The sequence below is a fragment of the Staurois parvus genome, unplaced genomic scaffold, assembly GCF_062004578.1.
Source record: "Staurois parvus isolate SC_StPar_1 unplaced genomic scaffold, SC_StPar_1.0 ptg001481l, whole genome shotgun sequence".
Lineage (NCBI taxonomy): Eukaryota > Metazoa > Chordata > Amphibia > Anura > Ranidae > Staurois > Staurois parvus.
Genome location: NW_028319277.1, coordinates 421411 through 448044, shown reverse-complemented (window position 1 = coordinate 448044; position 26634 = coordinate 421411). Strand labels below are relative to the sequence as shown.

The window sequence follows — 26634 nt, the reverse complement described above, 5'->3', positions numbered from 1 at the left end:
TCAGCTGTGGGTGAGTCCTACGTACCCCGCACCCGGCCCGGCACTTGAGGAGACTTGATGGGGAAGATAGGGCGCTGGAGGCCCCCCTCCCCGCAGTCACGTGACCCGCGGCCGTCGCCGCTCCGGCGGTTCCTCTCCAGGCCGCAATCCCCGGCCTCTAGTTTGGCTGGGAGCCCAGGAAGGGATCGCGGCCCCCCGGTGGTCGCAGAGGGTACTGCACCCACGGATGTTCCAGCCTCTGCCCTGACACAATCACTGCTGGAGGACTATGAGCCCCAGCATGCTACTGGGGGGGTTGCGGAGCAGTCTGCATCAGGGAAGCATCCTCCCTCCATCCAGGCACCTCAGCAGGCCACCTCATCAGCTTCCCTCACATTGTCGGCGTTGGATGATAAGTTACAAAATTTTTTGCGCAACATTACTGCGTCCATATCCACGGAGGTGGGAAAGCTGGCCTTGGAGCTTAGAGGGGAAATTGCCCAGATTGGAGACCGCACGGACAGATTGGAAAACGAGTTTGATAATTTGGTACAATACGTCCACGTACTGGAAGAAGATAACGCTTACCTGAAGCACTCCTTGTCCCAACTGCAGCTCCAGCAAGAGGACCTGGAAAACAGGGAACAGCGCCAAAATATCCGTATTCGCGGTATGTCCGAGTCTATTGCAGATGCACAGCTGCACCGTCATCTTCTGTCCTTCTTTACTGCCACTGCCCCCTTAGTTCCAGTAGCAGATTGGCGTATGGATAGGGCTCACCGCTCCTTGGGCCCAAAACCTGCTGAAGGCACCAGACCACGCGACGTTATTGTTCGCTTTCATTTTTTTCAAAGCAAAGAAGTTCTACTTTCTGCTGTTCGTCATAAATCATCGCTGGATTTTGAAGGTGACAGACTCCAACTCTTCTGCGACCTGTCCCCGATTACGCTGGCTAAGCGACGAGACCTGAAGCCGATTACCATGCACCTTCAACAACACCATGTCCCTTACCGTTGGGGGTTTCCCTTTCGGTTGGTCGTAAATAGGGACAATACCCAAGTTGTGCTCCGTGATCTTCATGAGGCGGACTCCTTCCTAAAACGCCTGGGACTTCCGCCTCTGTCAGAGGATGGGTCCTCTCTGCCACCAACTCCGTCTCGTCCGTCCGCCACCCCCAGCGGGATTTGGACCCCGGTTCGCAGAGGTCGGAAGAGACCTTCACGTACCCCACAACGTCCGCGCCATCCTCGGTCAACTGATCCACCTGCTTGACGAATCTCTGGGGCTACCTTCTGGATCTGGTGATGAACCTTTTCCTCCTGGGTTTTTGGTTCTCTCTTGCACTTTTTTTTTTTTTCTTCTCTACATAATTTTCCCACGGGTTTCCTTTATCTGTCCGGCCAAATTGTGTTGGGTGCTTTTTTCATTTTTGATTACTTTTTCTTTGCTGGCCGGGTTTGACGTCCTCTCCGATGTTCTGGTTGTCGTGCTGCTCCCGATTTTGTCTAGCCATAGGCCTAGACGACTTGGGTCACATTGTTGCTCCTGAGTTTATATCCTTGCGGATACTTATTTCTCTGTTTTTTGTTCTTTACACTATTGCCTTGCAAAGTATTGTGTTCAACTGTTTGATGTTTTTTGTTTTTTACTGTATTACATCGATGGTATTCCATTCATTTTTCATGCTATTACATGTAAAACCGTTGTCGTTATTTTATAATGGCTTTGCGGTTTCTGTCATATAACGTCAAGGGCCTCAACTCCATTCAAAAACGGTGGATGGCTTTGAAGGAATTCTGATCCTCAGGAGCAGACATTATTTTTGTCCAAGAGACCCATTTCAAATCGACTGGCTCTTTCCGTTTTGCCTCGAGATTTTTTTCCCAAGCGTACTCGGCCTTTGACCCCTCTGGGAAGGCCGGGGTGGCAATCCTTATTGGGTCACACTGCTCCCTTCGGGTTGTTTCCTCCAAAGTTGACCGTCAGGGTCGTTATATTATTTTAGAGTGTATGCTTGGCGAGACTCCCCTTGTTCTGTTGAATTTATATGCTCCCAATACAGGTCAACTGCAATTCCTGTCCCAAACGCTTGCTAATCTGGATTCCATTACTACCTCACAGGTGATTGTAGGGGGAGATTTCAATCTGATTGTTTCCCCTCATAAAGATAGGAAGGTGCTTTTTGAGTCCACCCCCTCGAAGCGGCAATGCTCCTCTTCAAAATCGTTTCGTAAATTGATTAGGGAGCATCGTCTCTTTGACGCTTGGCGGATTAAACACCCTCTTCATAAACAATTTACATTTTACTCCAACCCTCACCGTAGCTATTCGCGCCTAGATCATTTTTTCATCTCTGCCTCTTTGCTCCCACTTCTGGTTTCCTCTGAAATCAATCCCATCACTTGGTCTGACCATGCCTCTTTGACCTTAAATCTTTTTTTTCCCCCTGCTGTGTCCAAACCGTGTCACTGGCGCCTTAATGAGACATTTCTTTCCACAGATCATCTTAGGGATGAATTGTCACGGGGACTCGATTCATATTTCACTCTTAATGTCGGTTCCGTAGCTTCTTCTTCATCTCTGTGGGAGGCCCACAAGGCGGTTTTTCGTGGACTTTGTATTTCCATGGGTTCTCGTTTAAAAAAGTCCTCGGCGAGTGCTAGGGCCTCTCTCATGCAACAGCTCTTGGTGGCGGAACGTCGGTTACTGAATAGGCCATCTATTTCGGGGCTTCAGAGGGTGGCATCTCTACGTGCCCAAATTAAAGCTTTTGACTCCAGTAAGACTGCACAGTCTCTCCTTTGGGTTAAACAGAAATTTTACGAATTTTCTAACAAGCCACACCGTATGTTAGTCAACCGTCTCAAAACTCAGTCCCCTTCTACGTTGCCCGATCTTCTAATACAGCCAGATGGAAGCCCTACTTATGACCCTCGGGCCATGGCAACACTTTTTGGCTCATTTTATGGGAAATTATATAATTGTCTGACCCCGGACCTTCACCCGTCTCTCACACAGTCATCATTTGACAATTTTTTTGACCCCTTGTCACTTCCGAGAGTAACATCCTCAGACATGGACGCCCTTAATGCAGACATTACACTAGAGGAATTATTGGACACAATCAAACACCTCCCTTCTCGTAAAGCCCCGGGACCGGACGGATTGCCTTACTCCTACTATAAATCTTTTATTGGTATTTTGGCCCCGCATCTTCTCTCCCTTTACCGAGATCTTTTTAAGGGAATCATACCCCAGACTGACTTCTCCCGTGCATATATCTCGGTTATCCCTAAGCCTGATAAGGATCACTCTATCGTAGATAACTATCGCCCTATTGCCCTACTTAATTCCGATTATAAGATTTTTACTAAAATCTTGGCCAATCGACTCTCCGGTATTATCTCCAAGCTCATACACAGGGATCAGGTGGGCTTTGTACCTGCCAGACAGGCTGCAGATAACACCAGGAGATCTATTGATCTGGTTGATTTGGTCAATCGTTCCTCTACCCCTGCTGTGTTATTGAGTCTGGATGCTCAAAAAGCCTTTGACCGTTTAAGCTGGCCCTATATGTTCATGGTTTTGGAGAGATTTGGTTTTAGGGGTTCATTTGTAGCAGCTTTGAAGGCCCTTTATTCATCCCCTTTTTCACAGGTCAGATTAGCCTCCTTTCTCTCACCACCCTTTCAGATGTCAAATGGCACTCGTCAGGGCTGTCCATTCTCTCCCCTGCTGTTCATTCTCTGCCTGGAGCCATTGGCTATCGCCATCAGGTCGGATCCGGATATTCGGGGAATACAATCCCATTCTCGTGAGTACAAATTATCGTTATTTGCAGATGACATTCTCCTTACACTTACGAGTCCCCACACCTCTTTACCGATTTTGCACAAAACTTTGAAACAATTTGGGGCTTTATCAGGCTATAAGGTCAACACGTCCAAAACTGAAGCACTTCCAATACATGTTTCTCCTGACGTTCTTTCCTCCCTTCAGGCAGCCTTTTCCTACCGATGGTGCACCCACTCTTTAAAGTATTTAGGTACCAACCTCACCTCCTCTTACCAATCCATATATGAGGCCAATTTTCCCCCACTGTTTGTAGCAAATCTCGCTCTCTGAAACACTGGGATGCCTTGCCCATTTCCTTCCTCGGTCGTATTAATGTCCTAAAAATGACCATGCTACCCAAACTTTTATATCTGTTTGCAACTCTGCCCGTACCCGTTCCTATGTCCAAGCTCCACTCCCTTCAGAAATCTTTCTTACACTTTATTTGGCACAACAGGCGGCACAGGATTGCTCGTTCGGTTCTGCTTTCCCCACGTTCTAGCGGAGGCTTGGGAGCGCCGGATATAATAACATACTACTTTGCAACCCACCTTCGCTTTCTCATGTCATGGTCCACCCACTACCCTCCCAATACATGGACTGAGATTGAGTCTTTGCAATTGTCCCCTGTTCATCCGTGTTCCCTTCTCTGGTCGACCTCAGCAGTGGAAGTCCTTTCTTTTCGACACTTATTCCTAGGTCCCATGCTTTTCTCATTGAATGTTTGGCAGAAATGTAAGGCTAAATTCACATTGGCCTCTGATTGCTCCCCACTGACAAATATCCTTTATAACCCTAATCTTCCAGACAATATGGCCAAGTCCCGGATGTCTCTCTGGGTAGGATCTAACCTTTTTCAACTACGTCACTTGGTACACCCGGTGACTCGTAAGTTGCATTCATTCTCGGATCTCCAGAGGAAAGCCTCTCTACCCTCTCGCCATCTGTATATATACCTTCAAATACGCCACTTTTTCTCTACTCTATCTCCCTCATTGAGCTTAGGGAAACCTACCCCCTTTGAACGTCTATGTATGGAAGGTCCCCACCAAAGGGGTATTGTCTCTAGCACCTATAAAGTTCTTATGGAGGCCCCCCCTTTGTCCAATGACGCTCACCTCTATATGCGTAGATGGTCTCAATTTATACAACGTGATATTGACTTATTGTCATGGAAGAAAATATGGGACAATGCATCTAAATCCTCTATTTGTGTGGTTTTTAAGGAAAATATATACAAGATTATGATGTTGTGGTACAAAACACCAGAAGTTCTTCATGTTTATAATCCGAGTGCTTCTCCTGCTTGCTGGCGCTGTAGTAGAGCTTCTGGCTCTCTTTATCATATTTTTTGGACCTGCAGCTCCATTGCTCCTTTTTGGGAAGAGGTTCGCTCCTTGTTGCAATCGTTGTTGCATGTTTCTCTCCCATTTGACCCATTGCATTTTTTGCTGGGCTTGCCATTCCCGGGTCTACCTAAACTAGCCAGAAAACTTGCTGCACATGTGCTAACAGCGGCCAGGAGAAGTATTTCTATGTGTTGGTTATCCTCTACTCCACCTTCATTGCAAACTTTGTATAAACTTATTGCCGATGTAAGACAGATGGAGTGTTTGACTGCTTCACATAGTGGTTTGTTTGCTGTATTTGAGATGATCTGGCTCCCGTGGGATAATTTCTCTTCCTCTATGCTGGCCTGAAATGTAAGACCCTGATTATTAACGCACTGTTAATATATGACTCTATTGGTCTTGACTAAATGTAATCCTTGACATCGATGTACTTCTCTGTTTTGCTTGTCTTTTTTGTTTTTCTCTCCTTGTTTTCTGTAACATATGATTTCTTTGAAAACCAATAAAAATTGTTAATATAAAAAAAAAGGCCTGGCTCGGCCTAAATTATCACCAGAAGAACGCCAGCGGAGACGCTCTCAGAACCTCTGCCTCTACTGTGGTGAAGCCGGTCATATGGTACGATCCTGCGCTCAGAAAATGAGTAAGTGTACCTCTTTTTCTTCTTTGTCTATTGGCAATGTCAGTCCTTCCCAATACTTAGTCGTGCCCCTCTCCTTTCAGCTTCCAGAAAGGACCGTGGAGGTGAAAGCCATAATTGATTCGGGGGCATGCAGTTGTTTCCTGGATCTAGACTTTGCTCGCCAGCAGAGAATTCCCCTCCAACCCAGAAAGTGGGGCTTTAACATATTCTTGGCCGATGGCTCCCAGATAAAATCAGGAGTGGTTAATCAGGAAACTTCCCCCATCGCCACTACCATTGCCAACCAGTACCAGGAATTCCTCTGTCTGGATGCCATTGCGTCACCTCTTTTCCCAGTCATTTTGGGGCTCCCTTGGTTGCGGGCCCATAACCCCCAAATTGACTGGGAAACCGGGTCAATCTTGTTCCCTTCCCCATACTGTCAGGAACACTGTCGCACTTGGGGCCCAGCAGCCCCCCGGGTCCTCCTATGCTCCGAAGGGGACTCTGATCTGAAGCAGGTTATTCCCGCAGCATATCATGAGTTCTTGGATGTATTCAGTAAGCAAGGAGCAGATACCCTGCCCCCCCCACAGCCTGTCCCATTGATTTGTTGCCCGGCTCCGAGATTCCTTTTGGGCAAATTTTTCCCCTATCTGAACTTGAATTGGGGGCCCTGAAGGAATATATAGAGGACAGTCTCCAGAAGGGGTTCATCCGTCCCTCCACTTCACCAGCAGGGGCGGGGATCTTCTTCGTGGAAACAAAAGACAAGTCTCTGAGACCGTGTATTGACTATCGGGAGCTGAACAGAGTCACGATTTAAAATCGTTACCCGTTGCCAATGGTACCAGAGTTATTTCAGAGCCTGAAGGCTGCGGTCATATTTACTAAACTCGACCTAAGGGGGGCCTACAACCTGGTTCGCATAAGGGAGGGGGACGAGTGGAAGACGGCATTCCGTACCCGGTTTGGGCATTTCGAATATCTGGTCATGCCATTTGGGCTGTGCAATGCTCTGGCCACATTCCAACATTTTGTAAACGATATTTTCAGGGATTTCCTTGACATTTTTGTTATCGTTTACCTGGACGATATACTGATCTTCTCATCCTACCTGAAGGATCACAGGATACATGTGCAAGGGTGTTGGGGCGGCTGCGTCAGCATGGGTTATACGCCAAGGCAGATAAGTGTTGTTTCGAGCAATCTAGCATTACGTTTCTGGGTCTGATTATCTCCACCGCGGGGGTCGCGATGCACCCTCAAAAAGTCTCTGCGATTTTGGATTGGCCTGTACCCACGGACAAAAAGGGCGTCCAGCGGTTTATCGGTTTTGCAAACTTTTATCAGAAGTTCATTAAGAACTTCTCGGGTCTGGTCTCCCCCATAACTCAGCTAACCAAACTTGGAACCCGGTTCAGATGGACGCCGGAGGCTCAGGAAGCCTTTGAGGCCTTGAAGAAGCTATTTACCTCGGCACCCATTCTGGGCCATCCGGACGCTGCCCTGCCCTACATTTTGGAAGTAAATGCATCGGAGAATGCGGTGGGGTCCATCCTGTCCCAGCGAAAAGGCACCAAAGAATTACTCCATCCCGTAGCGTTCTTCTCGAGGAAACTTACCCCAGCCGAGAAGAACTACGATATCGGCGATCGAGAGTTGTTAACCATCAAAACAGCACTCGAAGAATGGAGGTACTTGCTGGAAGGTGCCTCACACCCCATCTTGATCTTCACGGATCATAAGAATCTTGAGTACCTGAGGACCGCCAAACGTTTACGCCCACGGCAGGCGAGATGGGCACTGTTCTTCTCCAGGTTCATTTTTCATATCACGTACAGGCCTGGATCTAAAAATATGAAACCTGATGCATTATCACGCATGTTTGAGGACTCCAAAGAAGAACCGGTACCTGATACTATTCTGTCTTCAGGAAATTTCTTGGCGCTCCAGACAGACCTTCGGTCCAAGCTAATGGATGCATCCACGGCCACGTCAACCCCAGTTGGGGTGTCCCTCCAGAGCAAGGGGGGACTCCTATGGAAGGAAGGATTAGTCATGGTACCTGAAGAAGTCCGAACCCTTGTCTTGGGACATTGCCATGACCACCCGATGGCAGGACACTTTGGCCCAGCCAAGACCCTGGAGCTTCTCCAACGCTCTTCTTGGTGGCCAAACATGGCCAAGGATTGCAAGCTCTATGAAAGATCCTGTACCATTTGGCAGAAAAACAAGCCATCGAGGAACAAGGCTTGGGGACTGCTGCGGCATTTGCCGATTCCCGAACGACCTTGGCAAAGGATCGAGATGGACTTTATAGTCGAGCTCCCACCGTCCCAAGACCACAACGCGATCCTTGTGGTTGTTGATCGACTGTCAAAGATGGCCCACTTCGTACCATTGAAGAAATTGGGACCTAAATTTGTGGGGCCTTTTTGTGTGAAGCGAATGATCAACGAGGTGGCATATGAGCTTATCCTTCCTGAAACGTTCAAGATTCATCCAGTATTCCATGTGTCCTTGCTTAAACCAGTGATTCCAGATGCCTTCCCAGAACGAGAATCCAGGCCTCCGGAGGCCATAACTGTTGAAGGACAAGAAGAATTTGAGGTGGAAACGATCCTGAAGTGCCGAAGGAGGGGGTACCAGACCCAATTCCTAATTAAATGGAAAGGCTATGGTCCTGAGGACAATTCCTGGGAACCAGCCCAGAATGTTCATGCACCTAGACTTGTCCGGGAGTTTCTTCGTGATCACCTGTGGTGGAGAGATTGGGTGGGCATCTTGAGGTTGCCCGTAGATGGGGGGCAATGTCGGGGATCACCGCGGCGCTGGTCTCGGCACAGGCGCAGTGCACCGCCCTGTGCAGGGACACGGGCACTAGGGCCTGGCCGACCGCGGCGATCGAGCTCGTGCAAGCGCAGTAGAGGCCGCCGGCGCGCGCTTGGCAGCAATGACAGCGCAGGGCGCGATATTTAAATGGCCCTGAGCTGTCATTCAGTGCCTTCTGGTCTATCCTGTATCCTGTATTTGCGAACCTGTATTTTGTAAGTTGCTGACCCGGATTGTACCTGACCCTGCTGTATTCTCCTGCCCAGACCCTTGCTTTGCCTGACCTCTCTCCTGGATGCCCCCTATTGGACCTGACCTTCTGTTGCTGACCTGGCGTGTGACCCGACTATTCTCTGCCTGCTGCTTTGTACCGCGCCATCCCCATCGTTACCGACCCGGCCTGACTGACCTTGTACGTGCTCAGCCATCCATCCATCCCAATGGGGTCTCCCGACCTCCTCATATCAGGCTCTTCCCCGTGGGAGCCCCTGGCGAATACCCCTACCACTGACGGGTGTCCTCAGTAGTCACGACCTGGTCTCAGGGTACTCCAAGTCCATCCCCACCATCAGGGGCCCTCGTGAACAAGTACCCTGGGGCTTAGATTCCGTACGCTGGGGACGCCTGATCAGTGGAGTGCTAGTGGTACCGCCGGGCGGACCCTTACACTGTCAGAAGCTACTTGACATCTAGACAGGGGCAGACTGGCAATTCATGGGGCCCCTGGGCAATAGGGGATCATAGGGCCCCTGTGTCCTTGCCCACACTGAAATCACACCCAAATAAGCCTATGAAAGGTACCTGGGGCATCTCATGGGGCCCCCTACTGACCCCAAACCCACGGGAAGTGCCAGAATGGTCAGTCTGCCCCTGCATCTAGGTGTTAATTACTTCGATCTCCAGGCTCAGGAGCAGTTTATTGAGATTCTAATATCTGATTATTGTCTGCTACCCTGACTGCTGAACTAAGAAAAGTGCTGTGTCTGTAATATCATACCGCTTTTACATTTATGTTATATAACGTATTCCTGACGTGCCATATTTGTGTCTGGTGCAGTGTCTCCGCCATGCTGTGTCTGCTGGAGAAAAGGCTGACTGTTCTGGAAGAGCAGGTATATTTCTTAACCACTTTAATACCGGCTACTTTCAGCCCCTTCCCGCCCACAAACAATTTTCAGCTTTCAGCACTGTCGCACTTTGAATGACAATAGTGTCCTCTGTCCCCCTTCACAATATCTCCCACAGCAAAGTCCTCTGTCCTCCTTCACATCACTCCCCACAGTAGTGTCCTCTGTCCCTCTTCACATCACTCCCCACAATAGTGTCCTCTGTCCACCTTCACAATGTCTCCCACAGCAAAGTCCTCTGTCCCCCTTCACATCACTGCCCACAGAAGTGTCATCTGTCCACCTTCACAATATCTACCACAGCAAAGTCCTCTGTCCCCCTTCACATCAACCTCCCACAGCAAAGTCCTCTGTCCCCCTTCACATCAACCTCCCACAGCAATGTCCTCTGTCCACCTTCACATCACTTCCCACAGTAATGTCCCCTGTCCACTTTCACATCACAGCTCACAGTAATGTCCCCTGTCCACCTTCACATCACCTCCCACAGTAATGTCCCCTGTCCACCTTCACATCACCCCCCACAGTAATGTCCCCTGTCCACCTTCACATCACCCCCCACAGTAATGTCCCCTGTCCACCTTCACATCACCTCCCACAGTAAAGTCCCCTGTCTACCTTCACATCCCCCCCCACAGTAATGTCCCCTGTCCACCTTCACATCACCCCCCACAGTAATGTCCCCTGTCCACCTTCACATCACCTCCCACAGTAAAGTCCCCTGTCTACCTTCACATCCCCCCCCAAAGTAATGTCCCCTGTCCACCTTCACATCACCTCCCACACCAATGTCCCCTGTCCACTTTCACATCACCTCCCACAGTAATGTCCCCTGTCCCCCTTCACATCACTCCCCACAGTAGTGTCCCCTGTCCCCCTTCACATCACTCCCAACAGTAATGTCCCCTGTCCACCTTCACATCACCTCCCACAGTAATGTCCCCTGTCCACCTTCACATCACTCCCCACAGTAGTGTCCTCTGTCCCTCTTCACATCACTCCCCACAATAGTGTCCTCTGTACACCTTCACAATGTCTCCCACAGCAAAGTCCTCTGTCCCCCTTCACATCACTCCCCACAGAAGTGTCCTCTGTCCACCTTCACAAAATCTACCACAGCAAAGTCCTCTGTCCCCCTTCACATCAACCTCCCACAGCAAAGTACTTTGTCCCCCTTCACATCAACCTCCCACAGCAATGTCCCCTATCCACTTTCACATAACCTCCCACAGTAATGTCCCCTGTCCCCCTTCACATCACTCCCCACAGTAGTGTCCCCTGTCCCCCTTCACATCACTCCCCACAGTAGTGTCCCCTGTCCCCCTTCACATCACTCCCCACAGTAATGTCCCCTGTCCACCTTCACATCACCTCCCACAGCAATGTCCCCTGTCCACCTTCACATCACCCCCCACAGTAAAGTCCCCTGTCCACCTTCACATCACCCCCCACAGTAATGTCCCCTGTCCAACTTCACATCACCCCCCACAGTAATGTCCCCTGTCCACCTTCACATCACCCCCCACAGTAATGTCCCCTGTCCACCTTCACATCAAACCCCACAGTAATGTCCCCTGTCTACCTTCACATCACCTCCCACAGTAATGTCCCCTGTCCACCTTCACATCACCCCCCACAGTAATGTCCCCTGTCCACCTTCACATCACCTCCCACAGCAATGTCCCCTGCCCACCTTCACATCACCTCCCACAGCAATGTCCCCTGTCCACTTTCACATCACCTCCCACAGTAATGTCCCCTGTCCCCCTTCACATCACTCCCCACAGTAGTGTCCCCTGTCCCCCTTCACATCACTCCCAACAGTAATGTCCCCTGTCCACCTTCACATAACCTCCCACAGTAATGTCCCCTGTCCCCCTTCACATCACTCCCCACAGTAGTGTCCCCTGTCCCCCTTCACATCACTCCCCACAGTAATGTCCCCTGTCCACCTTCACATCACCTCCCACAGCAATGTCCCCTGTCCACCTTCACATCACCCCCCACAGTAAAGTCCCCTGTCCACCTTCACATCACCCCCCACAGTAATGTCCCCTGTCCAACTTCACATCACCCCCCACAGTAATGTCCCCTGTCCACCTTCACATCACCCCCCACAGTAATGTCCCCTGTCCACCTTCACATCAAACCCCACAGTAATGTCCCCTGTCTACCTTCACATCACCTCCCACAGTAATGTCCCCTGTCCACCTTCACATCACCCCCCACAGTAATGTCCCCTGTCCACCTTCACATCACCTCCCACAGCAATGTCCCCTGCCCACCTTCACATCACCTCCCACAGCAATGTCCCATGTCCACTTTCACATCACCTCCCACAGTAATGTCCCCTGTCCCCCTTCACATCACTCCCCACAGTAGTGTCCTCTGTCCCCCTTGACATCACTCCCCACAGTAATGTCCTCTATCCCCCTTGACATCACTCCCCAAAGTAGTGTCCTCTGTCCCCCTTCACATCACTCCCCAAAGTAGTGTCCTCTGTACCCCTTCACATCACTCCCCAAAGTAGTGTCCTCTGTCCCGCTTCACATCACTCCCCAAAGTAGTGTCCTCTGTCCCCCTTCACATCATTCCCCACAATAGTGTCCTCTGCTGTGGGAGATATTGTGAAGGTGGACAGAGGACACTATTGTGGGGAGTGATGTGAAGGGGGACAGAGGACACTACTTTGGGGAGTGATGTGAAAGGGGACATAGGACTTTGCTGTGGGAGATATTGTGAAGGTGGACAAAGTCCTATGTCCCCTTCACATCACTCCCCACAATAGTGTCCTCTGTCCACCTTCACAATATCTCCCACAGCAAAGTCCTATGTCCCCCTTCACATCACTCCCCAAAGTAGTGTCCTCTGTCCCCCTTCACATCATTCCCCACAATAGTGTCCTCTGTCCACCTTCACAATATTTACCACAGCAAAGTCCTCTGTCCCCCTTCACATCAACCTCCCACAGCAATGTCCTCTGTCCACCTTCACTTCACCCCCCACAGTAATGTCCCCTGTCCACCTTCACATCACCTCCCACAGCAATGTCCCTTGCCCGCCTTCACATCACCCCCCACAGTAATGTCCCCTCTTCGCCTTCACACCACCCCCCACAGTAGTGTCATCTGTCCACCTTCACATCACCCCCCACAGTAATATCCCCTGTCCACCTTCACATCACCCCCCACAGTAATGTCCCTTGTCCGCCTTCACATCACCCCCCACAGTAGTGTCATATGTCCACCTTCACATCACCCCCTACAGTAATGTCATATGTCCACCTTCACATCACCCCCCACAGTAGTGTCATATGTCCACCTTCACATCACCCCCACAGTAGTGTCATATGTCCACCTTCACATCACCCCCCACAGCAATGTCCCTTGCCCACCTCCACATCACCCCCCACAGTAGTGTCACCTATCCACCTTCACATCACCCCCCACAGCAATGTCCCCTGTCCACCTTCACATCACCTCACACAGTAATGTCCCCTGTCCACCTTCACATCACCCCCCACAGTAATGTCCCCTGTCCACCTTCACATCACCCCCCACAGTAGTGTCATATGTCCACCTTCACATCACCCCCCACAGCAATGTCCCTTGTCCGCCTCCACATCACCCCCCACAGTAGTGTCATCTATCCACCTTCACATCACCCCCCACAGCAATGTGCCCTGTCCACCTTCACATCACCCCCCACAGTAATGTCCCCTGTCCACCTTCACAACACCTCCCACAGTAATGTCCCCTGTCCACCTTCACATCACCCCCCACAATAATGTCCCCTGTCCACCTTCACATCACCCCCCACAGTAATGTCCCCTGTCCACCTTCACATAACCCCACAGAGCAATGTCCCTTGCCCGCCTCCACATCACCCCCCACAGTAGTGTCATCTGTCCACCTTCACATCACCCCCCACAGTAATGTCCTCTGTCCACCTTCACATCACCCCCCACAGTAGTGTCATATGTCCACCTTCATATCACCCCCCACAGCAATGTCCCTTGTCCGCCTCCACATCACCCCCCACAGTAGTGTCATATGTCCACCTTCACATCACCCCCCAGAGCAATGTCCCTTGCCCGCCTCCACATCACCCCCCACAGTAATATCCCCTGTCCACCTTCACATCACCCCCCACAGTAATGTCCCTTGTCCGCCTTCACATCACCCCCCACAGTAGTGTCATATGTCCACCTTCACATCACCCCCACAGTAATGTCATATGTCCACCTTCACATCACCCCCCAACAGTAGTGTCATATGTCCACCTTCACATCACCCCCACAGTATTGTCATATGTCCACCTTCACATCACCCCCCACAGCAATGTCCCTTGCCCACCTCCACATCACCCCCCACAGTAGTGTCACCTATCCACCTTCACATCACCCCCCACAGCAATGTCCCCTGTCCACCTTCACATCACCTCACACAGTAATGTCCCCTGTCCACCTTCACATCACCCCCCACAGTAATGTCCCCTGTCCACCTTCACATCACCCCCCACAGTAGTGTCATATGTCCACCTTCACATCACCCCCCACAGCAATGTCCCTTGTCCGCCTCCACATCACCCCCCACAGTAGTGTCATCTATCCACCTTCACATCACCCCCCACAGCAATGTGCCCTGTCCACCTTCACATCACCCCCCACAGTAATGTCCCCTGTCCACCTTCACAACACCTCCCACAGTAATGTTCCCTGTCCACCTTCACATCACCCCCCACAGTAATGTCCCCTGTCCATCTTCACATCACCCCCCACAGTAATGTCCCCTGTGCACCTTCACATCACCCCACAGAGCAATGTCCCTTGCCCGCCTCCACATCACCCCCCACAGTAGTGTCAGCTGTCCACCTTCACATCACCCCCCACAGTAATTTCCTCTGTCCACCTTCACATCACCCCCCACAGTAGTGTCATATGTCCACCTTCACATCACCCCCCACAGCAATGTCCCTTGTCCGCCTCCACATCACCACCCACAGTAGTGTCATATGTCCACCTTCACATCACCCCCCAGAGCAATGTCCCTTGCCCGCCTCCACATCACCCCCCACAGCAATGTCCCCTGTCCACCTTCACATCACCTCACACACTAATGTCCCCTGTCCACCTTCACATCACCCCCCACAGTAATGTCCCCTGTCCACCTTCACATCACCCCCCACAGTAGTGTCATATGTCCACCTTCACATCACCCCCCACAGCAATGTCCCTTGTCCGCCTCCACATCACCCCCCACAGTAGTGTCATCTATCCACCTTCACATCACCCCCCACAGCAATGTGCCCTGTCCACCTTCACATCACCCCCCACAGTAATGTCCCCTGACCACCTTCATATCACCCCCCACAGTAATGTCCCCTGTCCACCTTCACATCACCTCCCACAGTAATGTCCCCTGTCCACCTTCACATCACCCCCCACAATAATGTCCCCTGTCCACCTTCACATCACCCCCCACAGTAATGTCCCCTGTCCACCTTCACATCACCCCACAGAGCAATGTCCCTTGCCCGCCTCCACATAACCCCTCACAGTAGTGTCATCTGTCCACCTTCACATCACCCCCCACAGCAATGTCCCCTGTCCACCTTCACATCACCCCCCACAGTAGTGTCATATGTCCACCTTCACATCACCCCCCAGAGCAATGTCCCTTGCCCGCCTCCACATCACCCCCCACAGCAATGTCCCCTGTCCACCTTCACATCACCTCCCACAGTAATGTCCCCTGTCCACCTTCACATCACCCCCCACAGTAATGTCCCCTGTCCACCTTCACATCACCCCTCACAGTAGTGTCATATGTCCACCTTCACATCACCCCCCACAGCAATGTCCCTTGCCCGCCTCCACATCACCCCCCACAGTAGTGTCATCTATCCACCTTCACATCACCCCCCACAGCAATGTGCCCTGTCCACCTTCACATCACCCCCCACAGTAATGTCCCCTGTCCACCTTCACATCACCTCCCACAGTAATGTCCCCTGTCCATCTTCACATCAACCCCACAGTAATGTCCCCTGTCCACCTTCACATCACCCCCCACAATAATGTCCCCTGTCCACCTTCACATCACCCCCCACAGTAATGTCCCCTGTCCACCTTCACATCACCCCACAGAGCAATGTCCCTTGCCCGCCTCCACATCACCCCCCACAGTAGTGTCATCTGTCCACCTTCACATCACCCCCCACAGCAATGTCCCCTGTCCACCTTCACATCACCCCCCACAGTAGTGTCATATGTCCACCTTCACTTCACCCCCCAGAGCAATGTCCCTTGCCCGCCTCCACATCACACCCCACAGTAGTGTCATCTGTCCCCCTTCACATCACTCCCCAAAGTAGTGTCCTCTGTCCCCTTTCACATCACTCCCCACAATAGTGTCCTCTCCTGTGAGAGATATTGTGAAGGTGGACAGAGGACACTACTGTGGGGAGTGATGTGAAGGGGGACATAGGACTTTGCTGTGGGAGATATTGTGAAGGTGGACAAAGTCCTATGTCCCCCTTCACATCACTCCCCACAGTAGTGTCCTCTGTCCACCTTCACAATATCTACCACAGCAAAGTCCTCTGTCCCCCTTCACATCAACCTCCCACAGCAATGTCCTCTGTCCACCTTCACTTCACCCCCCAAAGTAATGTCCCCTGTCCACCTTCACATCACCCCCCACAGCAATGTCCCCTGTCCACCTTCACATCACTCCCCACAGCAATGTCCCCTGTCCACCTTCACATCACCTCCCACAGCAATGTTCCCTGTCCACCTTCACATCACCCCGCACAGTAATGTCCCCTGTCCACCTTCACATCACCCCCCACAGTAATGTCCATTGCCCGCCTCCACATCACCCCCCACAGTAATGTCCCCTGTCCACCTTCACATCACCCCCCACAGTAATGTCCCTTGTCCGCCTTCACATCACCCCCCACAGTAGTGTCATATGTCCACCTTCACATCACCCCCCAGAGCAATGTCCCTTGCCCGCCTCCACCTCACCCCCCACAGCAATGTCCCTTGCCCGCCTCCACATCACCCCCCACAGTAGTGTCATCTGTCCACCTTCACATCACCCCCCACAGTAATGTCCTCTGTCCACCTTCTCATCACCCCCTACAGTAATGTCCCCTTTCCACCTTCACATCACCTCCCACAGTAATGTCTCCTCTCCACCTTCACATCACCTCCCACAGTAATGTCCCCTGTCCACCTTCACATCACCTCCCACAGTAATGTCCCCTGTCCACCTTCACATCACCTCCCACAGTAATATCCCCTGTCCAACTTCACATCACCCCCCACAGCAATGTCCCTTGCCCGCCTCCACATCACCCCCCACAGTAGTGTCATCTGTCCACCTTCACATCACCCCCCACAGCAAAGTGCCCTGTCCACCTTCACATCACCCCCCACAGTAATGTCCCCTGTCCACCGTCACATCACCTCCCACAGTAATGTTCCCTGTCCACCTTCACATCACCCCCCACAGTAATGTCCCCTGTCCACCGTCACATCACCCCCACAGTAGTGTCATATGTCCACCTTCACATCACCCCCCGCAGCAATGTCACTTGCCCGCCTCCACATCACCCCCCACAGTAGTGTCATCTATCCACCTTCACATCACCCCCCACAGCAATGTGCCCTGTCCACCTTCACATCACCCCCCACAGTAATGTCCCCTGTCCACCTTCACATCACCTCCCACATTAATATCCCCTGTCCACCTTCACATCACCTCCCACAGTAATATCCCCTGTCCAACTTCACATCACCCTCCACAGCAATGTCCCTTGCCCGCCTCCACATCACCCCCCACAGTAGTGTCATCTGTCCACCTTCACATCACCCCCCACAGCAATGTGCCCTGTCCACCTTCACATCACCCCCCACAGTAATGTCCCCTGTCCACCGTCACATCACCTCCCACAGTAATGTTCCCTGTCCACCTTCACATCACCCCCCACAGTAATGTCCCCTGTCCACCGTCACATCACCCCCACAGTAGTGTCATATGTCCACCTTCACATCACCCCCCACAGCAATGTCCCTTACCCGCCTCCACATCACCCCCCACAGTAGTGTCATCTATCCACCTTCACATCAACCCCCACAGCAATGTGCCCTGTCCACCTTCACATCACCCCCCACAGTAATGTCCCCTGTCCACCTTCACATCACCTCCCACATTAATATCCCCTGTCCACCTTCATATCACCCCCCACAGTAATGTCCCCTGTCCATCTTCACATCACCCCCCACAGTAATGTCCCCTGTCCACCTTCACATCACCCCCCAGAGCAATGTCCCCTGTCCACCTTCACATCACCTCACACAGTAATGTCCCCTGTCCACCTTCACATCACCCCCCACAGTAATGTCCCCTGTCCACCTTCACATCACCCCCCACAGTAGTGTCATCTATCCACCTTCACATCACCCCAGACAGCAATGTGCCCTGTCCACCTTCACATCACCCCCCACAGTAATTTCCCCTGACCACCTTCACATCACCCCCCACAGTAATGTCCTCTGTCCACCTTCACATCACCTCCCACAGTAATGTCCCCTGTCCACCTTCACATCACCCCCCACAATAATGTCCCCTGTCCACCTTCACATCACCCCCCACAGTAATGTCCCCTGTCCACCTTCACATCACCCCACAGAGCAATGTCCCTTGCCCGCCTCCACATAACCCCCCACAGTAATGTCATCTGTCCACCTTCACATCACCCCCCACAGCAATGTCCCCTGTCCACCTTCACATCACCCCCCACAGTAGTGTCATATGTCCACCTTCACATCACCCCCCAGAGCAATGCCCCTTGCCCGCCTCCACATCACCCCCCACAGCAATGTCCCCTGTCCACCTTCACATCACCTCCCACAGTAATGTCCCCTGTCCACCTTCACATCACCCCCCACAGAAATGTCCCCTGTCCACCTTCACATCACCCCCCACAGTAGTGTCATATGTCCACCTTCACATCACCCCCCACAGCAATGTCCCTTGTCCGCCTCCACATCACCCCCCACAGTAGTGTCATCTATCCACCTTCACATCACCCCCCACAGCAATGTGCCCTGTCCACCTTCAAATCACCCCCCACAGTAATGTCCCCTGACCACCTTCACATCACCCCCCACAGTAATGTCCCCTGTCCACCTTCACATCACCTCCCACAGTAATGTCCCCTGTCCACCTTCACATCACCCCCCACAATATTGTCCCCTGTCCACCTTCACATCACCCCCCACAGTAATGTCCCCTGTCCACCTTCACATCACCCCCCACAGTAATGTCCCCTGTCCACCTTCACATCACCCCACAGAGCAATGTCCCTTCCCCACCTCCACATAACCCCCCACAGTAGTGCCATCTGTCCACCTTCACATCACCCCCCACAGCAATGTCCCCTGTCCACCTTCACATCACCCCCCACAGTAGTGTCATATGTCCACCTTCACATCACCCCCCAGAGCAATGTCCCTTGCCCGCCTCCACATCACCCCCCACAGCAATGTCCCCTGTCCACCTTCACATCACCTCCCACAGTAATGTCCCCTGTCCACCTTCACATCACCCCCCACAGAAATGTCCCCTGTCCACCTTCACATCACCCCCCACAGTAGTGTCATATGTCCACCTTCACATCACCCCCCACAGCAATGTCCCTTGCCCGCCTCCACATCACTCCCCATAGAAGTGTCATCTATCCACCTTCACATCACCCCCCACAGCAATATGCCCTGTCCACCTTCACATCACCCCCCACAGTAATGTCCCCTGTCCACCTTCACATCACCCCCCACAGTAATGTCCCCTGTCCACCTTCAAATCGCCTCCCACAGTAATGTCCCCTGTCCACCTTCACATCACCCCCCACAATAATGTCCCCTGTCCACCTTCACATCACCCCCCACAGTAATGTCCCCTGTCCACCTTCACATCACCCCACAGAGCAATGTCCCTTGCCCGCCTCCACATCACCCCCCACAGTAGTGTCATCTGTCCACCTTCACATCACCCCCCACAGCAATGTCCCCTGTCCACCTTCACATCACCCCCCACAGTAGTGTCATATGTCCACCTTCACATCACCCCCCAGAGCAATGTCCCTTGCCCGCCTCCACATCACACCCCACAGATGTGTCATCTGTCCCCCTTCACATCACTCCCCAAAGTAGTGTCCTCTGTCCCCTTTCACATCACTCCCCACAATAGTGTCCTCTCCTGTGAGAGATATTGTGAAGGTGGACAGAGGACACTACTGTGGGGAGTGATGTGAAGGGGGACATAGTACTTTGCTGTGGGAGATATTGTGAAGGTGGACAAAGTCCTATGTCCCCCTTCACATCACTCATCACAGTAGTGTCCTCTGTCCACCTTCACAATATCTACCACAGCAAAGTCCTCTGTCCCCCTTCACATCAACCTCCCACAGCAATGTCCTCTGTCCACCTTCACTTCACCCCCCACAGTAATGTCCCCTGTCCACCTTCACATCACCCCCCACAGCAATGTCCCCTGTCCACCTTCACATCACCCCCCACAGCAATGTCCCCTGTCCACCTTCACATCACCTCCCACAGCAATGTTCCCTGTCCACCTTCACATCACCCCGCACAGTAATGTCCCCTGTCCACCTTCACATCACCCCCCATAGTAATGTCCATTGCCCGCCTCCACATCACCCCCCACAGTAATGTCCCCTGTCCACCTTCACATCACCCCCCACAGTAGTGTCATCTGTCCACCTTCACATCACCCCCCACAGTAATGTCCCCTGTCCACCTTCACATCACCCCCCACAGTAATGTCCCTTGCCTGCCTTCACATCACCCCCCACAGTTGTGTCATATGTCCACCTTCACATCTCCCCCCACAGCAATGTCCCTTGCCCGCCTCCACATCACCCCCCACAGCAATGTCCCTTGCCCGCCTCCACATTACCCCCCACAGTAGTGTCATCTGTCCACCTTCACATCACCCCCCACAGTAATGTCCTCTGTCCACCTTCTCATCACCCCCTACAGTAATGTCCCCTTTCCACCTTCACATCACCTCCCACAGTAATGTCTCCTCTCCACCTTCACATCACCTCCCACAGTTATGTCCCCTGTCCACCTTCACATCACCTCCCACAGTAATGTCCCCTGTCCACCTTCACATCACCTCCCACAGTAATATCCCCTGTCCAATTTCACATCACCCCCCACAGCAATGTCCCTTGCCCGCCTCCACATCACCCCCCACAGTAGTGTCATCTGTCCACCTTCACATCACCCCCCACAGCAATGTGCCCTGTCCACCTTCACATCACCCCCCACAGTAATGTCCCCTGTCCACCTTCACATCACCTCCCACAGTAATGTTCCCTGTCCACCTTCACATCACCCCCCACAGTAATGTCCCCTGTCCACCTTCACATCACCCCCACAGTAGTGTCATATGTCCACCTTCACATCACCCCCCACAGCAATGTCCCTTGCCCGCCTCCACATCACCCCCCACAGTAGTGTCATCTATCCACCTTCACATCACCCCCCACAGCAATGTGCCCTGTCCACCTTCACATCACCCCCCACAGTAATGTCCCCTGTCCACCTTCACATCACCTCCCACAGTAATGTCCCCTGTCCACCTTCACATCACCCCCCACAGTAATGTCCCCTGTCCATCTTCACATCACCCCCCACAGTAATGTCCCCTGTCCACCTTCACATCACCCCCCAGAGCAATGTCCCTTGCCCGCCTCCACATCACCCCCCACAGTAGTGTCATCTGTCCACCTTCACATCAACCCCCACAGCAATGTGCCCTGTTCACCTTCACATCACCCCCCACAGTAATGTCCCCTGTCCACCTTCACATCACCCCCCACAGTAGTGTCATATGTCCACCTTCACATCACCCCCCAGAGCAATGTCCCTTACCCGCCTCCACATCACCCCCCACAGTAGTGTCATCTGTCCCCCTTCACAGCACTCCCCAAAGTAGTGTCCTCTGTCCCCCTTCACATCACTCCCCACAATAGTGTCCTCTGTCCAACTTCACAATATCTCCCACAGCAAAGTCCTTTGTCCCCCTTCACATCACTCCCCACAGTAGTGTCCTCTGTGCACCTTCACAATATCTACCACAGCAAAGTCCTCTGTCCCCCTTCACATCAACCTCCCACAGCAATGTCCTCTGTCCACCTTCACTTCACCCCCCCACAGTAATGTCCCCTGTCCACCTTCACATCACCTCCCACAGCAAAGTCCCCTGTCCACCTTCACATCACCTCCCACAGCAATGTCCCCTGTCCACCTTCACATCACCTCCCACAGCAATGTCCCCTGTCCACCTTCACATCACCCCCCACAGCAATGTCCCCTGTCCACCTTCACATCACCCCCACAGCAATGTTCCCAGTCCACCTTCACATCACCTCCCACAGCAATGTTCCCTGTCCACCTTCACATCACCCCCCACAGTAATGTCCCCTGTCCACCTTCACATCACCCCCCACAGTAATGTCCCTTGCCCGCCTCCACATCACCCCCACAGTAATATCCCTTGCCCGCCTCCACATCACCCCCCACAGTAATGTCCCCTGTCCACCTTCACATCACCCCCCACAGTAGTGTCATCTGTCCACCTTCACATCACCCCCCACAGTAATGTCCCCTGTCCACCTTCACATCACCCCCCACAGTAATGTCCCTTATCTGCCTTCACATCACCCCCCACAGTAGTGTCATATGTCCACCTTCACATCACCCCCCACAGCAATGTCCCTTGCCCGCCTCCACATCACCCCCCACAGTAATGTCCTCTGTCCACCTTCTCATCACCCCCTACAGTAATGTCCCCTTTCCAACTTCACATTACCTCCCACAGTAATGTCTCCTCTCCACCTTCACATCACCTCCCACAGTAATGTCCCCTGTCCACCTTCACATCACCTCCCACAGTAATGTCCCCTGTCCACCTTCACATCACCTCCCACAGTAATGTCCCCTGTCCAACTTCACATCACCCCCCACAGCAATGTCCCTTGCCCGCCTCCACATCACCCCCCACAGTAGTGTCATCTGTCCACCTTCACATCACCCCCCACAGCAATGTGCCCTGTCCACCTTCACATCACCCCCCACAGTAATGTCCCCTGTCCACCTTCACATCACCTCCCACAGTAATGTCCCCTATCCACCTTCACATCACCCCCCACAGTAATGTCCCCTGTCCACCTTCACATCACCTCCCACAGTAATGTCCCCTGTCCACCTTCACATCACCCCCCACAGTGATGTCCCCTGTCCACCTTCACATTACCCCCCACAGTAATGTCATATGTCTACCTTCACATCACCCCCCAGAGCAATGTCCCCTGCCCGCCTCCACATCACCCCCCACAGTAGTGTCATCTGTCCACGTTCACATCACCCCCCACAGCAATATGCCCTGTCCACCTTCAAATCACCTCCCACAGTAATGTCTCCTCTCCACCTTCACATCACCTCCCACAGTAATGTCCCCTGTCCACCTTCACATCACCTCCCACAGTAATGTCCCCTTTCCACCTTCACATCACCTCCCACAGTAATGTCCCCTGTCCAACTTCACATCACCCCCCACAGCAATGTCCCTTGCCCGCCTCCACATCACCCCCCACAGTAGTGTCATCTGTCCACCTTCACATCACCCCCCACAGCAATGTGCCCTGTCCACTTTGACATCACCCCCCACAGTAATGTCCCCTGTCCACCTTCACATCACCTCCCACAGTAATGTCCCCTGTCCACCTTCACATCACCCCCCACAGTAATGTCCCCTGTCCACCTTCACATTACCTCCCACAGTAATGTCCCCTATCCACCTTCACATCACCCCCCACAGTGATGTCCCCTGTCCACCTTCACATTACCCCCCACAGTAATGTCATATGTCCACCTTCACATCACCCCCCAGAGCAATGTCCCTTGCCCGCCTCCACATCACCCCCCACAGTAGTGTCATCTGTCCACCTTCACATCACCCCCCACAGCAATGTGCCCTGTCCACCTTCACATCACCCCCCACAGTAATGTCCCCTGTCCACTTTCACATCACCCCCCACAGTGATGTCCCCTGTCTACCTTCACATCACCCCCCACAATAGTGTCATATGTCCACCTTCACATCACCCCACAGAGCAATGTCCCTTGCCCGCCTCCACATCACCCCCCACAGTACTGTCATCTGTCCACCTTCACATCACCCCCCACAGTAATGTCCCCTGTCCACTTTCACATCACCCCCCACAGTAATGTCCCTTGTCCGACTTCACATCACCCCCCACAGTAGTGTCATATGTCCACCTTCACATCACCCCCCACAGCAATGTCCCTTGCCCGCCTCCACATCACCCCCCACAGTAGTGTCATCTGTCCACCTTCACATCACCCCCCACAGTAATGTCCTCTGTCCACCTTCTCATCACTTCCTACAGTAATGTCCCCTTCCCACCTTCACATCACCTCCCACAGTAATGTCTCCTCTCCACCTTCACATCACCTCCCACAGTAATGTCCCCTGTCCACCTTCACATCACCTCCCACAGTAATGTCCCCTGTCCACCTTCACATCACCTCCCACAGTAATATCCCCTGTCCAACTTCACATCACCCCCCACAGCAATGACCCTTGCCCGCCTCCACATTACCCCCCACAGTACTGTCATATGTCCACCTTCACATCACCCCCCAGAGCAATGTCCCCTGCCCGCCTCCACATCACCCCCCACAGTAGTGTCATCTGTCCACCTTCACATCACCCCCCACAGCAATATGCCCTGTCCACCTTCAAATCACCTCCCACAGTAATGTCTCCTCTCCACCTTCACATCACCTCCCACAGTAATGTCCCCTGTCCACCTTCACATCACCTCCCACAGTAATGTCCCCTTTCCACCTTCACATCACCTCCCACAGTAATGTCCCCTGTCCAACTTCACATCACCCCCCACAGCAATGTCCCTTGCCCGCCTCCACATCACCCCCCACAGTAGTGTCATCTGTCTACCTTCACATCACCCCCCACAGCAATGTGCCCTGTCCACCTTCACATCACCCCCCACAGTAATATACCCCTGTCCACCTTCACATCACCTCCCACAGTAATGTCCCCTGTCCACCTTCACATCACCCCCCACAGTAATGTCCCCTGTCCACCTTCACATTACCTCCCACAGTAATGTCCCCTATCCACCTTCACATCACCCCCCACAGTGATGTCCCCTGTCCACCTTCACATTACCCCCCACAGTAATGTCATATGTCCACCTTCACATCACCCCCCAGAGCAATGTGCCCTGTCCACCTTCACATCACCCCCCACAGTAATGTCCCCTGTCCACTTTCACATCACCCCCCACAGTGATGTCCCCTGTCCACCTTCACATCACCCCCCACAATAGTGTCATATGTCCACCTTCACATCACCCCCCAGAGCAATGTCCCTTGCCCGCCTCCACATCACCCCCCACAGTACTGTCATCTGTCCACCTTCACATCACCCCCCACAGTAATGTCCCCTGTCCACTTTCACATCACCCCCCACAGTAATGTCCCTTGTCCGCCTTCACATCACCCCCCACAGTAGTGTCATATGTCCACCTTCACATCACCCCCCACAGCAATGTCCCTTGCCCGCCTCCACATCACCCCCCACAGTAGTGTCATCTGTCCACCTTCACATCACCCCCCACAGTAATGTCCTCTGTCCACCTTCTCATCACTTCCTACAGTAATGTCCCCTTTCCACCTTCACATCACCTCCCACAGTAATGTCTCCTCTCCACCTTCACATCACCTCCCACAGTAATGTCCCCTGTCCACCTTCACATCACCTCCCACAGTAATGTCCCCTGTCCACCTTCACATCACCTCCCACAGTAATATCCCCTGTCCAACTTCACATCACCCCCCACAGCAATGACCCTTGCCCGCCTCCACATCACCCCCCACAGTAGTGTCATCTGTCCACCTTCACATCACCCCCCACAGCAATGTGCCCTGTCCACCTTCACATCACCCCCCCACAGTAATGTCCCCTGTCCACCTTCACATCACCTCCCACAGTAATGTTCCCTGTCCACCTTCACATCACCCCCCACAGTAATGTCCCCTGTCCACCTTCACATCACCCCCACAGTAGTGTCATATGTCCACCTTCACATCACCCCCCACAGCAATGTCCCTTGCCCGCCTCCACATCACCCCCCACAGTAGTGTCATCTATCCACCTTCACATCACCCCCCACAGCAATGTGCCCTGTCCACCTTCACATCACCCCCCACAGTAATGTCCCCTGTCCACCTTCACATTACCTCCCACATTAATATCCCCTGTCCACCTTCACATCACCCCCCACAGTAATGTCCCCTGTCCATCTTCACATCACCCCCCACAGTAATGTCCCCTGTCCACCTTCACATCACCCCCCAGAGCAATGTCCCCTGTCCACCTTCACATCACCTCACACAGTAATGTCCCCTGTCCACCTTCACATCACCCCCCACAGTAATGTCCCCTGTCCACCTTCACATCACCCCCCACAGTAGTGTCATATGTCCACCTTCACATCACCCCCCACAGCAATGTCCCTTGTCCGCCTCCATATCACCCCCCACAGTAGTGTCATCTATCCACCTTCACATCATCCCCCACAGCAATGTGCCCTGTCCACCTTCACATCACCCCCCACAGTATGTCCCCTGACCACCTTCACATCACCCCCCACAGTAATGTCCCCTGTCCACCTTCACATCACCTCCCACAGTAATTTCCCCTGTCCACCTTCACATCACCCCCCACAATAATGT

General features: G+C 52.8%; 1 protein-coding gene and 1 long non-coding RNA gene across 3 annotated transcripts in view; one reads left to right on the top strand and one right to left on the bottom strand.

The window, feature by feature from the left end:
• Positions 1-26634, bottom strand: part of LOC149435690 (uncharacterized) — a 262780-nt gene that overhangs the window by 23125 nt on the left and 213021 nt on the right. The window lies entirely within an intron of this gene.
• LOC149435693 (transient receptor potential cation channel subfamily M member 2-like) overlaps positions 1-26634 on the top strand; it is a 322316-nt gene that overhangs the window by 210412 nt on the left and 85270 nt on the right. For both annotated transcript variants that reach the window (XM_089662482.1, XM_089662483.1), the window contains one exon: positions 9680-9734. In XM_089662482.1, coding sequence (XP_089518608.1) covers positions 9680-9734 — 55 coding nt within the window. The remainder of the gene's footprint in view (positions 1-9679; positions 9735-26634) is intronic.